This window comes from Coturnix japonica, chromosome 9 (genome assembly GCF_001577835.2).
Source record: "Coturnix japonica isolate 7356 chromosome 9, Coturnix japonica 2.1, whole genome shotgun sequence".
Taxonomy (NCBI): domain Eukaryota; kingdom Metazoa; phylum Chordata; class Aves; order Galliformes; family Phasianidae; genus Coturnix; species Coturnix japonica.
The window spans coordinates 2,711,670-2,731,418 of NC_029524.1; the positions used below are offsets into that span (position 1 = coordinate 2,711,670).

General features: G+C 50.9%; 1 protein-coding gene across 1 annotated transcript in view; it reads left to right on the forward strand.

Annotated features, from left to right (window-relative positions):
* Window positions 1–19,376, forward strand: part of EPHB1 (EPH receptor B1) — a 44,169-nt gene extending 24,793 nt beyond the window's left edge. Inside the window, exons 5-17 of the mRNA XM_015871222.1 lie at window positions 1,629–1,964; window positions 3,347–3,528; window positions 3,615–3,777; window positions 5,825–5,933; window positions 6,092–6,156; window positions 8,314–8,436; window positions 9,676–9,923; window positions 10,009–10,224; window positions 11,798–11,947; window positions 12,395–12,588; window positions 12,684–12,839; window positions 12,925–14,168; window positions 19,078–19,376. Coding sequence (XP_015726708.1) covers window positions 1,629–1,964; window positions 3,347–3,528; window positions 3,615–3,777; window positions 5,825–5,933; window positions 6,092–6,156; window positions 8,314–8,436; window positions 9,676–9,923; window positions 10,009–10,224; window positions 11,798–11,947; window positions 12,395–12,588; window positions 12,684–12,839; window positions 12,925–13,033 — 2,051 coding nt within the window. The 3' untranslated portion in view covers window positions 13,034–14,168; window positions 19,078–19,376. The remainder of the gene's footprint in view (window positions 1–1,628; window positions 1,965–3,346; window positions 3,529–3,614; window positions 3,778–5,824; window positions 5,934–6,091; window positions 6,157–8,313; window positions 8,437–9,675; window positions 9,924–10,008; window positions 10,225–11,797; window positions 11,948–12,394; window positions 12,589–12,683; window positions 12,840–12,924; window positions 14,169–19,077) is intronic.
* Window positions 19,377–19,749: the final 373 nt, after the last annotated feature.

Below are 19,749 nucleotides of genomic sequence, written 5' to 3' on the forward strand. Positions count from 1 at the left end.
AGATCAAGGCTCCTGAAGTGCCTGCCTGGGTTCTGGTGAGGGAGAAGGGGGCAAGGACACACCAGCAGGGCTCTGGGCTCCCCTGAGCTGCCTGGGGCTGGTGGCTGGAGCAGGGCAAATCTCCATTGTCCTGAGTGCTCACAGCCCATTGCCTCCATCCCAGGGAGTGATTCCTTTGTATCACTGTGTTCCCTGATGCAGGAGGTGTAGCTGGGACATTGGTCCTTCTGTAATCTCTCCTTCAGGATTGGCTCCTTCATCATTTTTATTGCTCAGCTCTGAATTCTTCCTAATGTAGAAAAGTCCTTTCTTCTTCCTCGGAAGTGTAGCATTCACATGCAAGGCCCACTGGCATGAGGAACTAATAACAGACAGCAGTTTGGTTTTTAGAGGAGGGCTTGTCCCAATGACACAGCTGTGCATTTGATATCCCTCTATGGTGTGGCTGGCTCCCTATCCATCCCAGCCCTATTTTGCTGGCATATGGAAATGGTTCTGTATTTAATTCCCATTCTCTGGGCTCTTCCCTTCAGAGCAGCCCTGGGCACATTCCCATTGTTCAGCAATGGCCAAACTGTCAGAGTGATGTTAACTGAGAGCAGGGCATGAGGAGGGCAGTGTGTGCATTGCTGACTCAAATAACTGTATGCATGTTGGTATATTAGCTAAACTCAGGGCTCTGAACAGTGAAGAATATGCAGCTGTGCTTTCTGTTTTGATAAAGGGCTTTGAAAAGAGAACTGTAGAGTTGGTAGCGACCTTTAAAGGAAATCTAGTCCAGCTCCCCTGCAATGAACAGGGACTATTCACTGATCAATCAGGTTGCTCAGAGCCTGGTTAAGGCTTGCCTTGAAAGTCCCCATAGATGGGGCTTCCACTGCATATCTGGACAACCTTTTCCAGTGCCTTATTCATGTCGTTGCTTTTCACCAGTACGTAGGTTTGTGAAGAATTATTGTCAAGGATGAAGTACACAAAGAGTAAAATTTCATCCAGAATCTGAACACTATGAGAGCGCATTAAGAACCGTAGCCACTGCCATTGAACCAGGCTGGTGTGTTAGTTTCATAAAGGCAAGGGCACGTATCCCACTAGTGTCATGGTTTCATGCATGACAGGGTGTTAAGAAGGGGGAGAAGGCCTTGCTGGCCCTCTTCGCCCTCCTGTCCCCTTTTGGGGAAGAAGAAAAACAAAACTGACCCAATTAAGATAAGGAAGGATAATAAATTTACTACAGTTGGTAAAAGTATGTAAGATAGCAGTATAAAGAAGGAGTTAGAGGTAATAAATCAAACAAATGGGAAACAGAAGAGAGATCTTCTCCCCCATTGCTGGGCTGTTCTACCTCTTTAACCCAGAACTGGGAATGATGTGGGGATTATTTCCCAGTGTATCATGTTTGAGTGCAGCATGCATGTTCTTGTTCATCGCTGGCAAAAATACATAACTAATGGTGGTGACTGCTGAAAAATAGCGTTTTGTAGCTGATAATTTGCTCTATCAGCAGTGTTATTGTGCTCTTTGCATGTTATGTTGTAATTTTCATGGATGCCATGGGCTCTTGCCCTGTCCTACAGCACGTAGCATTTGGCACGAGGACCTGATTCAACTCTTCTCATTCCCTGTAGGCGTCCCCTCCGGTCCACGCAACGTCATCTCCATTGTCAACGAGACCTCCATCATCCTGGAGTGGAACCCACCACGGGAGACGGGAGGCCGGGATGATGTCACATATAACATCGTCTGCAAGAAGTGCCGGGCTGACCGGCGTGCGTGCTCCCGCTGTGACGACAATGTGGAGTTTGTGCCCCGACAGCTGGGGCTGACAGAGACCCGTGTCTTCATCAGCAGCCTCTGGGCACACACGCCCTACACTTTTGAGATCCAGGCAGTCAATGGGGTTTCCAACAAGAGCCCCTTCCCACCACAGCATGTCTCTGTGAACATCACCACCAACCAAGCTGGTGAGTCCCAGGGTGGCAAGTGGGATCCTGAGATTGATACCTGGCTTTCATCTCAGATAGACTGATGGGGGATGCAGAGGCCTTGTCTCTCCCTGTGGCAGAAGACCCAGCTGTGTGAGGAGCACGGCAGGCAGAGGGGATGGGAATCTATTTGCACGGGGAAAAAGCAGGGGATGGTAATTTCTGTGCTGTGCTGAGTGTGTAAGGGGCAACCTTTGTTAACCTGCTCCATCAGGAGAAAGTGAGACAGAAACCTGGCGTGAATATTTTAGTACCCCAGCTTCTGGGAATACCAATGCTGTCAGGCTCTTGTTTTATGTTTGCACCTAGCTGTCATTTTTTGTTTCCTTAACCACATGTGGTCAAACCTACCGCTGGCACCAAGAGAGTTTGTTCTGGGGTGGGTTTGGGGGTGTGTTTTAGCTGCCCCTGCTGCTCCATCCCTGCATGTAGCCATGCTCCCACAAACACCTCTCCCATTGCTCCACCTGTGCTTCCCTGCTGCTGTTTTCACTCCTCCTGGCTCTGCAGTGGGTTTTTCCTTATCAGGGCTGCCCGCGCAGCACCATCCCCACTAGGCAGGTGGGAGCTTAGGGGGCTGCGAACACAGCAGTTAACAGCACAGCGATTAAGCTAAGTGTTTAATTTCAGAAACAGTGAGCATCTTGAAACAGATATGGAAAGACTAAAAAAAAAGAAAAAGAAAAGATTAAACATGTTGGGTACACAAAGACAGTGCTGGACTATTGACATCTCCTGTGGCACAAGGCAGGTGTGCAGCTTGGTATTCTGTGCTGAGCAGAACAAGGCAATTTCCCTGACCAGTGCTTTCCTCTTACCTTTGTCCCAGGCATGGAGAGGATGATGGTGTTGAGGAGGAGGGCAGTTGAGGAGGGAGGCTGGGACATGGTTCTGGCCCTGTCTGAGTCTCCCTGGTGCAACTGCAGCTGCTTAGTGACTCGAGTACCTTTCTTGGGGGCTTTCAGTAGGAATAGGGGCAGGATTGTTCCAAACCTCATATAGAGCTTGGAAGGCAAAAATGCTGTGGTGGTTGGGCATTGGAAATATTTCTCCTTGGAGCTCGGGCTTGTCCCCAGGCAGCCTCCCCTTGCTGTGCTGTGGGAGATGTTGCCTGGTGCCCAGACTACAGAGTGAGCCCAGGGAGAAAGAGCACTGTGGATTTCCAGATCCCTAATTAAAAAGAGTAATTGCTTTAAGTAGCAGAAATCCTCTGCCGACTTGCCTCCTGGGCTCTGCATCAGCCATTGCACTGCTGTCTCCCCACTGCCACACTGGGACCTCATCCCACAAGGTGAACATCTGTGAGTGCGGCATGAAGTTCTGCCCTCGGTGTTAATTCCTCCCTCCTGCTTCCTTGGCAGCACCCTCCACTGTCCCCATCATGCACCAGGTGAGTGCCACCATGAGGAGCATCACGCTGTCCTGGCCGCAGCCTGAGCAGCCCAATGGCATCATCCTGGACTATGAGCTGCGCTACTACGAGAAGCTGAGCCGCATCTGCACACCTGATGTCAGCAACACTGTGGGCTCGAGACCGGCAGCGGTAAGCTTGGGGGAACCCCTCAATGGATGGTGAGCACAGGGTGGGCTACAGCATTGCTGCAACCTTCCTAAAATGTGTATCTGCAGGACCACAACGAGTACAACTCCTCCATGGCCCGCAGTCAGACCAACACGGCCCGGCTGGAGGGGCTGCGCCCCGGCATGGTGTATGTAGTGCAGGTGCGAGCAAGGACGGTGGCTGGCTATGGGAAGTACAGTGGGAAGATGTGCTTCCAGACACTGACTGACGGTGAGTGGGCAGCAGGAGGAGGGGAGAACGCGTTCCCAGCCGCAGCTTTGGGCTCTAATTGGATTAAATGAACTTGCCTCTGCAAAATTCTCCCCCGGCGGGCAGCGTGGCAAAAGCCAGGTGATTTACAGGGATGTCTTCTTAACTGCCAGCTGGAGGAGTATGCTGCTGTAAATCTCTTACCTCTGTTTGTTCCCCTGCTATGTAGCTGTGGTTTTGTCTTTCCCGTATCCCACCATGGTGATGGGGCTGCGTCCTGGTCTCTTCCCTGCCCTCGTTTCTCCAGGCGTTTGAGGCATCCCTCCTATAAATCAGTGCTGCAAGCCCTTTCATCAGCTTTATTGCTCTTCTCTGAATAATGCCAATAAAAGATGCAGAGAGCAGAACAGGCATGAGGAAAAAAGCTGTTCCTCCTCCTGCCCTGGGTCACCGCCTGCACGTGAGGTGCTGGCTCCAGAAGGACCTGAAGCTCTCCTGAGATGTTGGGAGCCACAACTGAGCCTTCTAGGGCAAACCTAAAAGGTTCAGACCCATCTTTCTTCGGTCCCCTCACCCTGAGGTGGTACAGTGGAGAGGCACAACCTTCATGGTGTCTTCTGGCCCCCTCAGCAGCATCGTGCTGTCATTCCTTTGGCCCCAGCCCTTTCCAGTGTATGGCCACTCAGTAATAAGAAGTCCCTTTAAGCACCAGTGATTCATGGGATAGGTTTTTATTGCTCATAGCTCTGGGACAAATCCAGCAGACAGTGAGTGCAACAAGACAATGTCAGTGGCCATTCTGCTTCTCCAGATGCTGAAGTCCCTGCAAAACCCCTTTTCTGCCATTGCCAGCTTGGTTTGGGCTTCCAGTTTGGCAACGCTGTTGGTCCTATGGTTTCCTGACGCTCTGCCTCTGGTTTACCTACCTCTGCAAGCTGATGAATGCCTATAGCCAGGACTGCAAAAGCACCATGGTGTTGGCTGTGGGTCCCCAAAGAGCCTTGAAGGAACCTGGCTTATAGATCAGACTGCTACAAATGATTTAATACTATTAACACAGCTAAAGATCCCCTGTGTTGATCATGTTGTGATCATGAGAAGCATGTTCCGCTGTGCCTGGGTGGATGAGATGAGCTGCTGCCAGCCCCACAGAGCACACTGTGTTGGGAAGGAGTCTTTGCAGGCACCCAACAACTCAGCCCCTATCTCCATCCCAGCATCTGTCCCCCAGATCTCCTGGTTTTCCTGATGTGGGGCCAGGCAGCAGAAAGCTACAAGTGCCTGGAGAGCAGTGGGCAAGCTTCTGGAAGTGGGGAGAAGAGGGAAAACCCTTGGGGGGGGGGGGACTGGGTGGAATGAGATGGCGCTGACCCTTCAGCATCCAGAATTAGAGAAACAAGGAGAAAAACCCTGCATCAAATAAGCAATTAGGTGGAATTTAATAAGAATCGATACTGAAGGTTATTAAATAATAATTGTTAGTGGAGAATTTCTCTGGATTTGAGCAGTGTGCAAGGGAGCAATTCAGCTGTTAGTAATTAACTGCAGAGCAGAAAAATGCAGATAAAAGGGTGCTAAATACTTCCTTTGGAAGTGAATGTTCTTTTAACCCTTGCCTGTGGCTTCTGACACAACTCACAGAACAGCTGTCGGCTGGTTAGGTATTACTCAACAGAGCTAAGAGCAAAAATGTCAAAGCTTGTCATTGTGCACAAGAAGCAATTTTAATGTGGCCTGAAGTTAGGCACAAAAATGAAATGAAAATGGCCTTCTGTTGAAGGAGGTGTGCAGCGAAATCTGATGCTCTCAGATGTGCTTCTTCTCCCATGGGTCTGTTTTCTTGGAATATTTAGGAGCCCTGTGAGACTCCATGAGTTAATTCCTAGGGCCTTCTCTTGCGTATTTTCAACCCAATGTGTGTGTGAGCTCAGCACAGCAGTCCCTTGCCGTGTGCTCTCCTTGCTGACTGCCCTTATTGTGGAGCAGTCCCTGTGGGCTCATTTTGGGAGCATTGCCCCGTTCCTGGGGGCTGCCTGGAATGGCTCACTGCATCCTTTTCCTTCTGCAGATGACTACAAGTCTGAGCTGAGGGAGCAGCTGCCGTTGATTGCGGGGTCTGCAGCGGCCGGTGTGGTCTTCATTGTCTCGCTGGTGGCCATTTCCATAGTCTGTAGCAGGTGGGAATGTGAAAGAGGTTTGGGGTGGGAAAGGAATGATGGGGAACGTGCTTGGGCTGATCACCATGGCATGGGTGAAGGCACTGATGTGTGGGCTGCTCAGTGGGGAGCGGATTGGGGCAGAGATGCTCATGGAGGTATCTGTTCTGTCCTCCTAGGAAGCGAGCGTACAGCAAGGAGGCGGTTTACAGCGATAAGCTGCAGCACTACAGCACCGGGAGAGGTGAGCAGGGAGAAGGGTTGGAGGGCTTTGTGTTGGTGGGAGGGAGAAGAGCAGAAGGGGCAAAATGATGATAAAGGAGCAGAGCAATAGTTCCAGGTGTTACCCGGTCCTGGCAAGCATTGCAAGCACCAGCAAACCCTATTTACATCCTTCTGGAGAAGCCACCCAGGTGCATCTGCCTCCTTTTGGAGGACTCAGTGCATGGGACGAGTGGGATTAGGTGATTAGAAATGAATTTGTTAGTCAAGTCTGTGGGCAGACTGCAACAATGTGCCTTTGTAGGGACAGAGTGAAGGTTTTTTTCTTGCATTTTTAGCTATTTCCTTGCTGGTAGCAGTGAATCTCTATTTCTTTGGAGGGATTTTGCTGCACGCATGGGAGGATATCTCCAGCTTGAGGGTGGGTTTTGCCCAAATAAAGCTCACACAGGTGCCTGTACATTGGGATCCAGCCTGGGAGAAAGCAGAGCAGTAAGCATAGGAGGCTGGGGCTGACTTGGGCTTGATGCTTGGACTAGATGATCTTAGTGGTCTCTTCCAACCTTAATGATTCTATTGCACTGTGGGGCTGCCAGCTCCCTGCTCAACCTGCAGAGTAGCCAGCCTGGCAAAATAGATGGGGAAAGAAAGGAGGTTCAGGGGGTTCAAAACCAGGTAGAAAAATGTTGAAACAGATCTTGGTATTTCATCTTTAAAGCCAGGCAATGGGAGCACAGAAAAATCCTGTCAAGGTTAGTGAGCCTCCAGGCATATGGTTGTTACATGCATTGGAGCAAAACAGGTGGGAAATTTGTGGCGGGCGACTAATGGGGAGCTGAGGGCAGCAGCTGGAACAAACAGCCTGCTCGGTTAACAGCATGGCAATTAGAGCATCTCTGTTGGCTCCATGTGGATTGCCCAAAGGGCGTCCATGCTGGGACTGCTGACCTGAGATTTCAAGGTGGTGAGAAGCAGGCTGTGATTTCCTTGTCTCATCTCTGTGGGGCAGCAGGAGGGATGCGTATGTATGTGCCAAAGGTGCTCCGTCCTTTGAACTTGGGGTGTTCTGCTGGCTGAGGTCTGCAGAGAGAGCCAATGGGTGGAGGCGCCTGAATCCCACTTGTTCGGGTGCGATGGGAACATGAGTACCTCTGGGGGTTTTGGGGCGGGAGCTGAATCTGGCAGTTGCTGAATCCAGTGCACATCATTGGGTGTTTAAAAGCCAGCCTGTACTGACAGCAGGCAGGAAACTTTGGTGTTATTTTCTCCTTTATTTATTCAATTTTTTGATCAGTGAGTCAGTCTTGGTTACGATCCTGTAAATCCCTTTGTAATCCTGGCTGGAGCATCAGCTGCTCTTGTAAAAAAATTTATGGGGCAGTTAAAGTGTTCTAGACAGAGCTGTAAAGGGATTTATGAACTGGGAGATGCACAGATGGCTTCATTGCAGTCCTCGTCCCTGGCCCTGGAGGCGCAGATCTCCCACCCCAAATACCCCTGTTGGGAAGCAGGCAGTGCCTCAAGCAGTGTGTTCTTTGCTTTAGCAATGCCCCCCTCCCTCAGGGTGACCTCGAGGACCAGGTGTCCCCTAGTCTGATATGTTTTTAGGGTCAAGATTTACCATCTCCATCTCCTGCCCTTCCTGGCTTGCCACTGGGGTGAGGGGCTGAGCCTGCATCCTCCGTCATCGTGTCCAATTCCTGCTGCTGCTGCCCAGCAGGGGTGGGTGAAAGGAGGCCAGCAAAGCCTCCGTTTATGGCTCCACATAGGTTTTTGATTATAATTGCTGCACTCTGTCAATTTAGTGGCAGCCACAAAACTATCAGAGGCCTTTTTGGGTAAATAAATATTTCTTAAATAATGCATACAGCCTCATAAACTTGCCACTTCCCTTCCCATAAAGCCCGCTAATTGTAGTTCTGGTCTGAATGCATTCCCCTGGATGCTCATCAGCAGCTCCTGCCCACCTCGTCACCCCTCTGGGGTCCCCTCCTCTGACCTTGGTGGAGGGGTCAGGAGAGGACAGTTGGGGGATGCAGAGGTGTGACAAGGCAAATGGCAGCTGATTTAATGGACGTGGGGATGAGAGAACAGGAAGGTCTTTGGTTCTTGGCTGTGGCACAGTGATTCTTGATTTTTCTCTCCCTTTTGATGCCTCTCTTGTGTTTCTCACCACAAGGGTCACCGGGGATGAAGATTTACATCGACCCCTTCACTTATGAGGACCCCAACGAAGCGGTGCGTGAGTTTGCCAAGGAGATTGATGTCTCCTTTGTGAAGATTGAAGAGGTCATTGGAGCAGGTGGGTCCCTTCTGTCATTTCCACCCTCCTGGATGGGCACTTTGTTCTATATAAAGAAGAGTTCTAAAGAAGGTGGGAGTTCATCTGTCTTTTCCACTCCTTGGGAGTGGGCATTGTTTGGGGGGTGGTGAGCAATTGCTTATGCATCACTTGTTATATACATTCATATCTAGTCATAACTATTATCCTTTTTCTTTTCTCTATCTTAGTAAATAGTTTTATCTCAACCCATGAGTTCTACTTTTGTTTTGTATCAATTCTCTCCCCCCATCTCACTGAGGAGAGAGCAAATGACTGAGTGGTGCTGAGCCACCTGCAGGGTTTTTCCTGGGGGTGTATGTGTGATCCTTCATGTGGAAATGCAAAATTCTCAAGGGTTATCAGGCTTTTGGTGGATTAGGGAACATGAGGTTGGTTTCTGCTCTCAAAGCTCCTCTAAGGTTGGGAAGAACTCTAATGTATTCACTGGGCAGCTGTGGGATTTCCTGGTTTACTTCCGTGAGATTACAAGAGAGAAACAGATCTCATTCTAGTCTGTGCCATATTCCCATACATATGTATGGGAACACATGCATACACGTGTCTATATATCATCTGTGGTGCCTTTATTGCAGTTTTTAAATAACTCTGTCATGCTCATGGAAGGGAAAGTGTGAAGGTGAGGGGAAGCTGCAAAGACGCAGTGAGCTGTTTCAGTCTGGATCAACTTCGGCGGCATATCGGCTGCCTTTTGCTGCTCATCAAGGCAAAGCAGCTCTAAGCCTGGCTTAAATGTAATCCCTCCGCAGACAAATTTCACCTTGGTGAAGGAAAAGCTCTCCCAGTGGAAATGAGAGGGAGCTTTCTCTGTGTTCTAAATCAGAGTGTGGCGATGAAAACAGCCCAATTATTTTCCTTTCCTAAATTAGTTGTGTGCAAAGAGGTGACTGTGACTGTCAGTGCGCTCACACCTTGCACTTGACGTGGTCCTTAAAAGTTGGTTCCTTTGCTGTACAAATTTTCTGTGATGAATTCATGATGGTGGCCCCTGGCTCTGGCAAATGGGCTATGCCAGCCTAGAGGAGGCTGTAAGCCCAGCCATGTCCTCAACATCTTTCAAGGAGTATGGAGGTTTGTAGAAGGGAGCACCCATGGATGGCAACTGGCTGATGCTTCTCAACCGACTGGCTTGGATGACACAGTGCTGTTGTTCTATGCAGATTTGTATGGGGATGCTAATAGGTGGTCTTGCTCTTGCAGGGGAGTTTGGTGAGGTGTACAAAGGGCGCCTGAAGCTGCCTGGCAAAAGAGAGATCTTCGTGGCCATCAAGACACTGAAGGCGGGCTACACAGAGAAGCAGCGTCGGGACTTCCTGAGCGAAGCCAGCATCATGGGACAGTTTGACCACCCCAACGTCATCCACCTGGAGGGGGTGGTGACCAAGAGCCGACCAGTCATGATTATCACAGAGTTCATGGAGAATGGGGCCCTGGACTCGTTCCTGCGGGTGAGGCAAAGTGGACTATCGTTCTGCTGTAGGGTTTGGGAGCCCAGGCCTCCATGATCCTCACATGTGCTCTTTCTGATCACAGCAAAATGATGGACAGTTCACGGTGATCCAGCTGGTGGGGATGCTCAGAGGGATTGCTGCTGGGATGAAGTACCTGGCAGAGATGAACTATGTCCACAGGGATCTTGCAGCCAGGAACATTCTGGTCAACAGTAACCTGGTGTGTAAAGTGTCAGACTTTGGCCTCTCGCGCTACCTGCAGGATGACACGTCTGATCCCACCTACACCAGCTCCTTGGTATGTACCTCGCTTCCCACAGTGGCAAATCTGTGAGCCTCCCATTGAGTCCAATAAAAATGGCAAAGATCTGTGCAGTATCACCTGTGCTGCACTGCACCTGCTGGTGGTGCTCAGAGAGGCAAGTCCTGCCCTCATCCACCCCTTACTTCCTCTTGCTGCTTTCCTTCCATCCCCTTCCAGGGAAGGATCTGCTGCTCTGCTGCTGCCTTGCTTGGGAAGTGGCCACTGACATTCCTTGTTCTTATTCCCCTTTCCCCTTGCATCATCCCCTTTTCCATCCTTTCTCAATGAGTTTAATATCTCCCTGCTCCCAGATCATGTCTCGCTGCTCTATCCTGACCAACAAAGGGGGTAGGTGGGACCAGGGATACATGACTAGATACTGTCTGCACCACATAAACCTCCTGGTGAGCTATCACTGGTGTTACAGATGAGCAGATGAGAAGGCTGTGTGCACCCTGCTGACCTGCTGGGCTCTCTAATTGATTAATCAGCTATTAAAAGAGCTAATAACCTTCCTAACGCTTTGCAAACAATTCATAACACAGCAGCACAACATGTGGCAGGATCATGCCTCGGGGGAGGCTGGAGGCAGCTCATCTACTACAGGCAGACACCAGGACAGCGATCAATGGCATAGGTTGGGTGCAAGAGTGTGCATGTCCTACACCGACCCCTGCAAAGCAGTTTGTTGTGTTGCCAGGCTGTGCCCAGGTGTGTTTCAGTGTAATGTAGTTTGTGACAGAAAGCCCGAGGAGATGAGGCAATTGGGATTTCATCAGATTGAAATAAATGGATCAAGAGAGTCGTGCTACAGCTGGTGGGGGGGGAGGCAAAGGGGGCTGCTGGGTTTCTGACTGGGCTCTGGTCTACCCTCGCTCCCTTCTCAGACCCATCTGGTGGCCTTTGAGCAGAAATACATCAGGTTTTGGTGTGAAGACCTCACCAGTAACTGAGAAGAGGATTGAAGTAACTCTTTTTCCACCTTCAGAGATAAAAGAGATTATCTCATCTGTGTTTTTATTTAATTTAGGCCATAATAGATCTCCTCGGCAGCTGGGAAATGATGCTGTGCCTGCGATTACATCACTCTGCCTCCCACAGCAGGTTTTTAGCTCTGGGGAAAAGGCAGGAAAAACAACCTAGCAGTTAATTTCTCCATTTATAGTTATTCAAATAAAATTTTTGCCATTCAGCCTTAAAGAGCAGCTGATGCTTCATTGGAAGGGCTGTGGAAAACAATAGTGCGCAGTGATTTACAATGCAGTTCTGCCCTGGGGCACATACCATGCGTTTCTGTGCTTTTTCCCTTCATCCTTTGGCTTTCTGCTATCATTTTGTGGAGTACTGGTGACTGTGAGGCACTCAGCCTTGAGCAGGATGCATGTGTGGGCTGCAAAGGGCTGGGATGCTGTTGCTTTCCCTGCTGGGACTGGGTGGCTGTGCCAATGTAGGGTCTTTCAGAGGCTGTCCCCAGCCAGCCCTTCCCTGCTGTCCTGTGGGAATTACAACATCAATCCACAGAGGTGTTTTGGGCATGACTGTAGCTCACCAGCTCCTGTATTCTCAGGGTGGGAAGATCCCTATCCGATGGACAGCACCAGAGGCCATCGCCTACCGCAAATTCACATCTGCCAGTGATGTGTGGAGCTATGGCATCGTCATGTGGGAGGTGATGTCCTACGGGGAGCGGCCCTACTGGGACATGTCCAACCAGGACGTAAGTGTTGGGGGCTCACTGCTCTGCCTGACTGGAAAATGATGAGGTTGAGGTGGAGCTGGAGCTGCTCTAGACCCCGTAGCCTTGGCGGCTCTCAGTTTCAGAGATGAAACAGGCTGGCGAGCGAGAGGGATGGCGGGAGGGAATCTGGGAAGAAAAGCCAGTGGGCTGGTAATTGGACTTCAGGAAGCTGCAGCGCCTTTGAAAATGTTCAGAGGGTTTGCAAGCTGGGAAAGAGCTTTGGAAGTGTGACTGCCGCACTCCAACGCAATCCGCCGAGATAATGAGCGGCAGCACTGTGCCAGGAGGAACCGCTGTGTGCGGAGCATCAGAGTGGAGATTAACCTCCTGCTGCAGCTCCTCCCGCTCACTTTGCTGGTGGTGGTGGGCTGGCAGCACTGTCCCGTGCCATCCCGTGCTCCTCACACACTGCTCCATGCCCCGCAGGTCATCAATGCCATTGAGCAGGACTACCGCCTGCCACCCCCCATGGACTGCCCCACTGCCCTGCACCAGCTGATGCTGGACTGCTGGCAGAAGGACCGCAACGACAGGCCTCGCTTTGCCGAGATTGTCAACACCCTCGACAAAATGATCCGCAACCCGGCAAGCCTCAAAACTGTGGCTACCATCACCGCTGTGTAAGTCGCTGAGCGTGGTGCCACATCTGGCTTCCTGGTGGGACCAGAATTTGGGGATTGTATCCTCACCTCGTTGCTTCTCTGTCCCCTTCCAGGCCTTCTCAGCCCCTCCTCGACCGCTCTATCCCTGATTTCACTGCCTTTACCTCAGTAGAAGACTGGCTGAGCGCAGTCAAGATGAGCCAGTATAGAGACAACTTCCTGAGCGCTGGATTCACCTCCCTCCAGCTGGTCGCCCAGATGACATCTGAGTGAGTCTGATATCACTGCGTGGGTGCTAGTTTGTGGGACCGGTTGGCACAGCTGTCTGCTGACATCCCCTTGTCTGTCTTGCAGAGACCTCCTAAGAATAGGAGTAACGCTGGCTGGGCACCAGAAGAAGATCCTGAACAGCATCCAGTCCATGCGCGTGCAGATGAGTCAGTCTCCGACCTCGATGGCATGACGTCCTTTGCTCAGCGGGGAGGGGACGGGGAGGGCAGGTGGCAGAGGTGGGAGGGGAGGAACTGATGGGAGCCGTGGGGCCACAGCTGGAGAGGGGCAGCCACGGCCGGGGCTATGCCTGAACATGGAGGATGTTCCTGGGACTGGCCTCGGCCTGGTGACTTCCATCCCTCACCAACAGAAGCACACTTACTGATGTCACGGGGGACAGCGTATAAATAAGTATAAATATGTACAAATCATATATTTAAAAAAATGAAAAAACAAACAAACCAACAAACAAACAACACAAAAAAAAAAAAAAACAACAAACCCCAACCAACATTGAAGCCAAACCAATGTGCGTTGGGGCTGGGGGGAAACAAACCCAAATCCTAGAGACCGGACTCCAATCCCACCGCCAGTGAGCAGCAGTCAAAACTGAGAAGGAGGAGGCAGGGACTGTTGGGGAAGGGAATGGCATCGTGTTGGGTTTCCCATCCAGAGAAGACACCGGCTGTGACCGCCTTGCTCTTCGATTCTTCCTTCACTCCCTCCTGCCCGGCCCCTCCTGCTGCCCCGCTCCCTTCTCTGCTCATGACCCGGTGGAAGCCTCCGCAGCCGCTGTCCGTGGTGTCCAAGTGTCGTTCTGCCAACTACCAAAGGACTTCGCTGCCCACTGCATGGGGGATCCAACGCAATCCAGTTAATGTCTTCATATTGAAGAAGAGATGTACCTTCAATAGAAACAAACAAACAAACTTTGGGTTTTTTTTTTCTTTTGCTTGCATTTTTTTGCAAAAAGGGGAAAAAAAAATATACAAAAAAAAAAAATCCATCATGGCAAATGGAAAGAGGTGTTCCCATGTGTGTGTGTGCGCGCGTGTACCTTGTCAACCTACTGTGGACTTGCTGCTTGCCCGTGACTGGAGATCACCACCAACCCCAATGCAGGCGGGAGGAGGAGGAGGAGCTGCGGTGCATGGATACTGCATTGTGGAGGAGGAGGAGGAGAGATGCTCTGGGGAAGAGACTGCTGAGGCCTCCAGAGCCTCGGGGATCTGCAGAAGATGGCTATGGAGAACTTTATTTCCCCCATCTTGTGGACCTAAGGATTTTGATATTAAGTTACAGACTTAAGTTTCATGGCTTCAGAGGTAGGTCCGTTTGTCTCGCGTACCTCTCTCATCCTTTCCTGTATGTTTCCACTCACCTTGAAGCCTCTTCCAGTGAATGTTTCCCTATGTTTGATTTGACTCTTTTTTGTTATTTTTTTAATTCGCTCTACCGTTGGTCTCTTTTGAAAATTGATCTAGTTAAAATTACTGGATGCATGGCAGTGTTTACACAGAATATTGTAAGTCTGGGCAATCTAACTTCCCTCTGTGGATCGTGCGGAGAGTTTATAAAATGAATGAACTCTTAATAAGGCTTTTACTGAGCTGGTTGCGTGCGACTTGTAGAGATCCATCTATGCCAGCACTGAGGCTGGCAGTGGGAGTGGGGGACTGGGGGCTGTGGGTGGCTGCTGTAAGGTACTGGGCCTTACTGTGGTGACTCAGGTGTCCATAAGAAGCCCTTTATCCTCCTCCCATGCAGCAGACATCCATCTGTGTCCTCAAGGCTTGTTTCACCTTGTTGAGCTCCCCTTAGAGAAAGGCAGGGAAAGACACCCCTGGTTTACATGAGCAGGACTTGCGCTCTTTGTGCTGTTGCCTGGAGGGCCATGCCTCGGGATCGGCCCCAATCTGCATGCTGGGATGTTGTCACTGCACACAGCATGCAGGAGGGGTGGGTGCCACGCATACTAACACACGGCCTCTCACATTGGTATTCACTGCTGGTGGTGGCTCCTTTGTGATACTTTTTTTTATGATTTCTCTTTTATTAGAAGGAAGTGAAAGGCACTTAAAGGGACGGATGGCAGTGACACGGGCTAAATATCAAACCTCTAGCTTTGTGGCTGGGCATGTGGGGCTGAGAATTATGCGGCAGCACCACAGCCTATTTTAGCACCAAGCTGCACACTTCTGGCACCCCCTGGGTTGCACTGGGGCAGGCAGCTCCCATGCAGCAACTTCATCACCAGCCACATGCTGGAACCACTGTGATGACACCAAAGCTTGGGCTGCCCCATGCAGCAGCATCACACCCCAGGGACAAAGGGGCTGGGCAAGGAGTTGGGATGGGGCTGGGCAGTTCCTCTGGGGGCTGAAGCATGGTTGGCAAGGGAGCTGCTGTCAAGGGAGTGCCCAAGGTGGGTCACTGTGTCTTCCTTTTCTCTGCAGCTGGAGCTGGGGTAGAAACATTAGGGCCTGGAGCATTGCAGGGCTGGCAGAGATGTGCAAGACTGGCAGAAATGAGCAGGTCTGGCTGATAGTCATCACCCTCAGGTTTAGAGGTGTTTGCACACAGGAAATACCAGGTGCTTGGCCATAGCCATGTGAGTGCATGGTCTAGGTCTTTCCAGAAGTCTCTCCCATCAGAGATAGACAGGGAAGCTGTGCTGGTGTTTCAGTGTGGAGCTGGGCAGGAGGCTCTGCCTTGCTGTCACTTGTTCATTGGGCCAAGGAGGAATGCAGGTTTGGGCCAGCTGGGTGCTCTGCAGCCTGAGGGAGACAGCCAAGTGGTTTTGGTGAGGAAAGAACCAAAAAAACCCACCCCAATCCCAAACGGAAAGTTCCTATTTTACATCATCTTCTGATCCATGTTGTGCTTGGCATTAGAGTTCCTTTCCTTGATCCTAAATTGGAAGGGACAGCTCGGAAATGATATTCCTTCTGTGTGTGTCCATGGCAGCTCCTGGGAGTTGGGTGTGAGATCCCCTCTGCTATCCAAATGTGGTGTTTCCCTGGACTTTGCTGTCTCTGGTAGGCAGTGGGAGTGGGCTCTGCTCCATAGAGGGAATAAAAGACAGGAGCGTGCTTTGCACACGGAAATGGAGCGTGTGCTAATAGCAGCGTTATATGCCTCTTTCTAGAAAGGAAAGGAATGCGCTTTGTGCCATTTAATGACCTTCAAATTAACAGTTCTTTGAAAGCACTTATGTATATTTAATTTAAATGTTGCTGCAAGTCGGAGCGGAGCTGGCAATGAAAGCAGCAGGCGGCCGATTTTTAACTAAGAGCGAGCCCAGATCGCTGCTTCTGAGCCTGTTGGCTTCTGGTGTCTGCAGTGCTCTTTTCCCTGCCCCCAGGAACCTGCACCAGCACCTCCCCGTGCTTCTTCATGTGCCATCCCATTGAGCAGCCAATGGAAAGGGAGAGGATGGGGATGGGACTTCACACATTCACCCAGGTGCTCTGTATCCCCTTCTACTTCATCCCCAGGGCACAAAGTCCTGCAATGCCCCTAACACCAAACCCGCCACGTCCTGCAGGGATGGATGCTGATCTTGTAGCGACTGGTGTGCCTCCAATATAATCTAACGAGAGCAGGAAGGACACCTTCTTGGGCAAATGCTTTACATTTGGGAAGAACCAAAGCACCAGGAGGAGTGCTGGGTGGAGTGGCCATGGAGGGGGTCACCCCCTTCACATGGGAGCACTTGTGGAGGTTAATCCAAGCCAAGCGCTGTGTGCATTTAAGTGGATTAGCCCAACGAGGTGCTTCCCAAAACAGATGTGCCCTTCCAGAGCAACCGTGGAAGTGGATTAGGCAAAATCTGCTTAGGGCTGCATTAACCCCGGATCAGCGTTAGAGGGATTAGCGCAGTTTGCGCTATCCACTTAAAAAATGAATTGGAGTGAGCTTTTCTCTGTGTCTCCAAATAAAAACAAACCTTGGTCTCCGTCCTCGCTCCCATTTCTTTCCTCTGGTCCATCTGTCTGGTTTGTGCGCTGCCCCAGGAGCAGCTCCCCCCTGGGCTGGGCTCGCTCCTATGCCTGCTGCTTATCCCCAGGGGTCTCGTTAGGCAATTGAACCCTCTTGCCAAGGTGGGGGAGAGAGGGCAGAGAACTTATGGTCAACATCAATGCAATTATCAACGGCAATTAGCCCTGCTCAAAGACTGGCAGCAGGCGGTGCAGACCATGCCAGTGGCTGCCCTTGTCCCTGGGGATGGCCAATGGGCACAGCTTAAGCCATGCTTCTGTGAGCCGGGGTGATGTCTGTGCTCACAGTGCCTTCCTTGGGGGGAAGCTTTACAGATTTGTATTGCTGCTTGTGTTGTGAGCCTGGATCTCTGAACATGGCACCAAAATGGAGGCATAGAAAATACGTAATGATGACTTCATCCCTTAGCACCTCATTCCTGCTTTCCTTCCACTTTCCTTTGCCATTCTTTCCTTCCTTTCTTTTCTTCTTCCTTTCATTCTTCCCTTTTGTCCCTTCCCTCCCTTCCCTCCATTCCCTCCCTCCTTTCCCTTTTTCCCTCCCTCCTTTCCTTCCTCCTTTCCTTCCCTTCCCTCCTTTCCCTCCCTCCCTCCCTCCCCCTTCCTCTCTTCCCCTCCTTTCATTCCCTCCCTCCTTTTCCCTAACTCTCCCCTTCCTTCCTTCCTTCCTTCCTTCCTTCCTTCCTTCCTTCCTTCCTTCCTTCCTTCTTCTTCCTTCCTTCCCTTCCTTCTTCCTCTTCCTCTATTTTCCTTTCCTTCTATCCTTCTTCCTTCCCGGAGTTGTCGACTGGGTACTTTCCTCCGGCTCTCGATAGCATGCTACTCCTATCCACAGGGGTCAGAAATGGATAGGGGGTAAGGAGCTTAAGACATTCCTCTCTAGCCCATATTTCTGAGACAAGGAGTCTAAACGTAGGTGACGCTCGAGAGTCTTTTAGAGACCCTAGGCTGCGACATTTTGCGCAGAGGCGTTAGTCAACCATGTAACTTCCTTCCTTCCTTCCTGTCTCTTCGCTTCTTCCTTCTTCCTTTCTCCGTTCCTTTCCTTTGCCTTCCTTCCTCTCTTCATTCTTCCTTCCTTCCTGGGTGATTTGGTTGTGGTTTGGCGTGGTCTTCCTTGCCTGTTCCTTTCCTGCGTGGTGGTTATTCCTCTCCTGTCCTGTTTTCCTTCCTTCTCCTCCTCTTGCCCTCGCTCCCTCCCTGCCGATTTTCGGGTGTTCTTTGTTTGGCGCGTCGTTGGTTTGTTGCGTTTCCCCTACTTGCTCCTCCCTCCCTGGCCTGTGTTTGTTTGCGCTCTCGTCCCCTTTGGTTCGGGTTGTTGGCCTCCCTTCCTCACCTCCTCCTCAGTCCCTCTCCTCCATCCTCCTCCCTCCCTTTCTCCTTCTCCCTTCCTCCCTGTGCCCTCCTTCCCCCTCTCCTCCTTCTCCCTTCCCCCTTCCTCCCCTTCCTTCCTTCATCCATCCTTCCTTCCTTCCTTCCTTCCTTCCTTCCTTCCTTCTTCCCCTCCTTGCATTCCCTCCCTCCTTTTCCCTACCTCTCTGCTTCCTTCCTCCCTCCCTCCTTTCCTTCCTTTCCTTCCTTCCCTCCCTCCTTTCCCACTCCGTCATCTCTCTCCTCTCAGTTTTTCTTCCCCTTTCTCATGTGCCCCTTATTCTACCAAGCGCTAAATTACCAAATAAAAGTTTCATTACTACCAGGCTTTGCTCGAAATGATTTTCATTCAGCAGAATGATGAATTTTAATAGGACCAAAATGTCAGCGGCGGCTGGAATTTCTTTAAGAAAGCATTGGCATGTTCACACAGGGGCAGCAATCTCTGGTTATCAGTGCCCAAGCAAAGGGATGCAGCAGTCAATTGCTTTGTTGTTTAACATGTCAGCTTTATGTTTCAATTGTATATTAAAAGCATCCGCTTCTCAGAAGGGGCTGAGTGAGTGATGGTGGGGTTTGGCTGCTTGGAGAAGGAGGTGCTCCATAGAGTGCTGTAGCCTCCTGGCTTTCTGTTCCTTTGGAGGGAGCAGGTTTTGCTGCTGGGTGCTTTTAGACACAGAAGAAGACAAAGAGCATCTTTTGGGTGTTGCTGTTGTTTCACTTTGGGAGAGCAACGGGTGGGCTTGGTGGACACCATTGGGTTTGACCTACCCAGAGCAGCATCGTGGCTCTACAACACCTGCTCTGCAGTGCTGTACATGGGGATGGCTCCTCACCTCCTGTTCCACTTCTTCCCTTGCAGGGGCACAGAAGCACCGGCAGCACCACCTCCTCCACCGCCCGTGGGACGAGCAGGGACGTCTGCAGGGCTGTGTGATGGTGGGACCTGCAGCACCCCGTCCTGTACATAACCCGTGAGCCGTCTGTAACAGGTTTTCACCCCTTGTAATTTCAGTTTTGGTTTTTTTCTTTTCTTTTTTTCTTCCGCCCCCCCCTCCCCCGGTTTGTCAATTGTGTTGCAATTGTCGGAGTTTGTAACGGTAACTTTCAGAGGATATTGTACTAAAGAGAGAATTGCACTCAATAAAACCTATGAAATAAGCCTGGTTCCTTCTCTTCCCCTTCCCACAGGCGGTCTTTCTGCCGCCGCGTTATCTGCAGCTCAGAGCCCGGCGAACATTGGCCATGAATATTCATATGGGGAGCTGGCAGTGCTCCATCCCTCCTTGACTTACCTCGAGTTTTGCTGCAGATCAGATTTGGCTCTCCAGTTTGTAAATGAAGTGACTTTATTCCCACCGATCCCTATCAGAGGTTGCATGTGGTGAGCACGGAGGCTGTGGGCCCTTAAAGGCTATCTAGCCCAATTCCTCTGCACTGAACAGGGACACCTGCAGCTCCATCAAGTGCTCAGAACCCCGTCCAGCCTGACCTTGGGTGTCTGCAGGGTTCCACATCTTCCTGCACCTCTTAG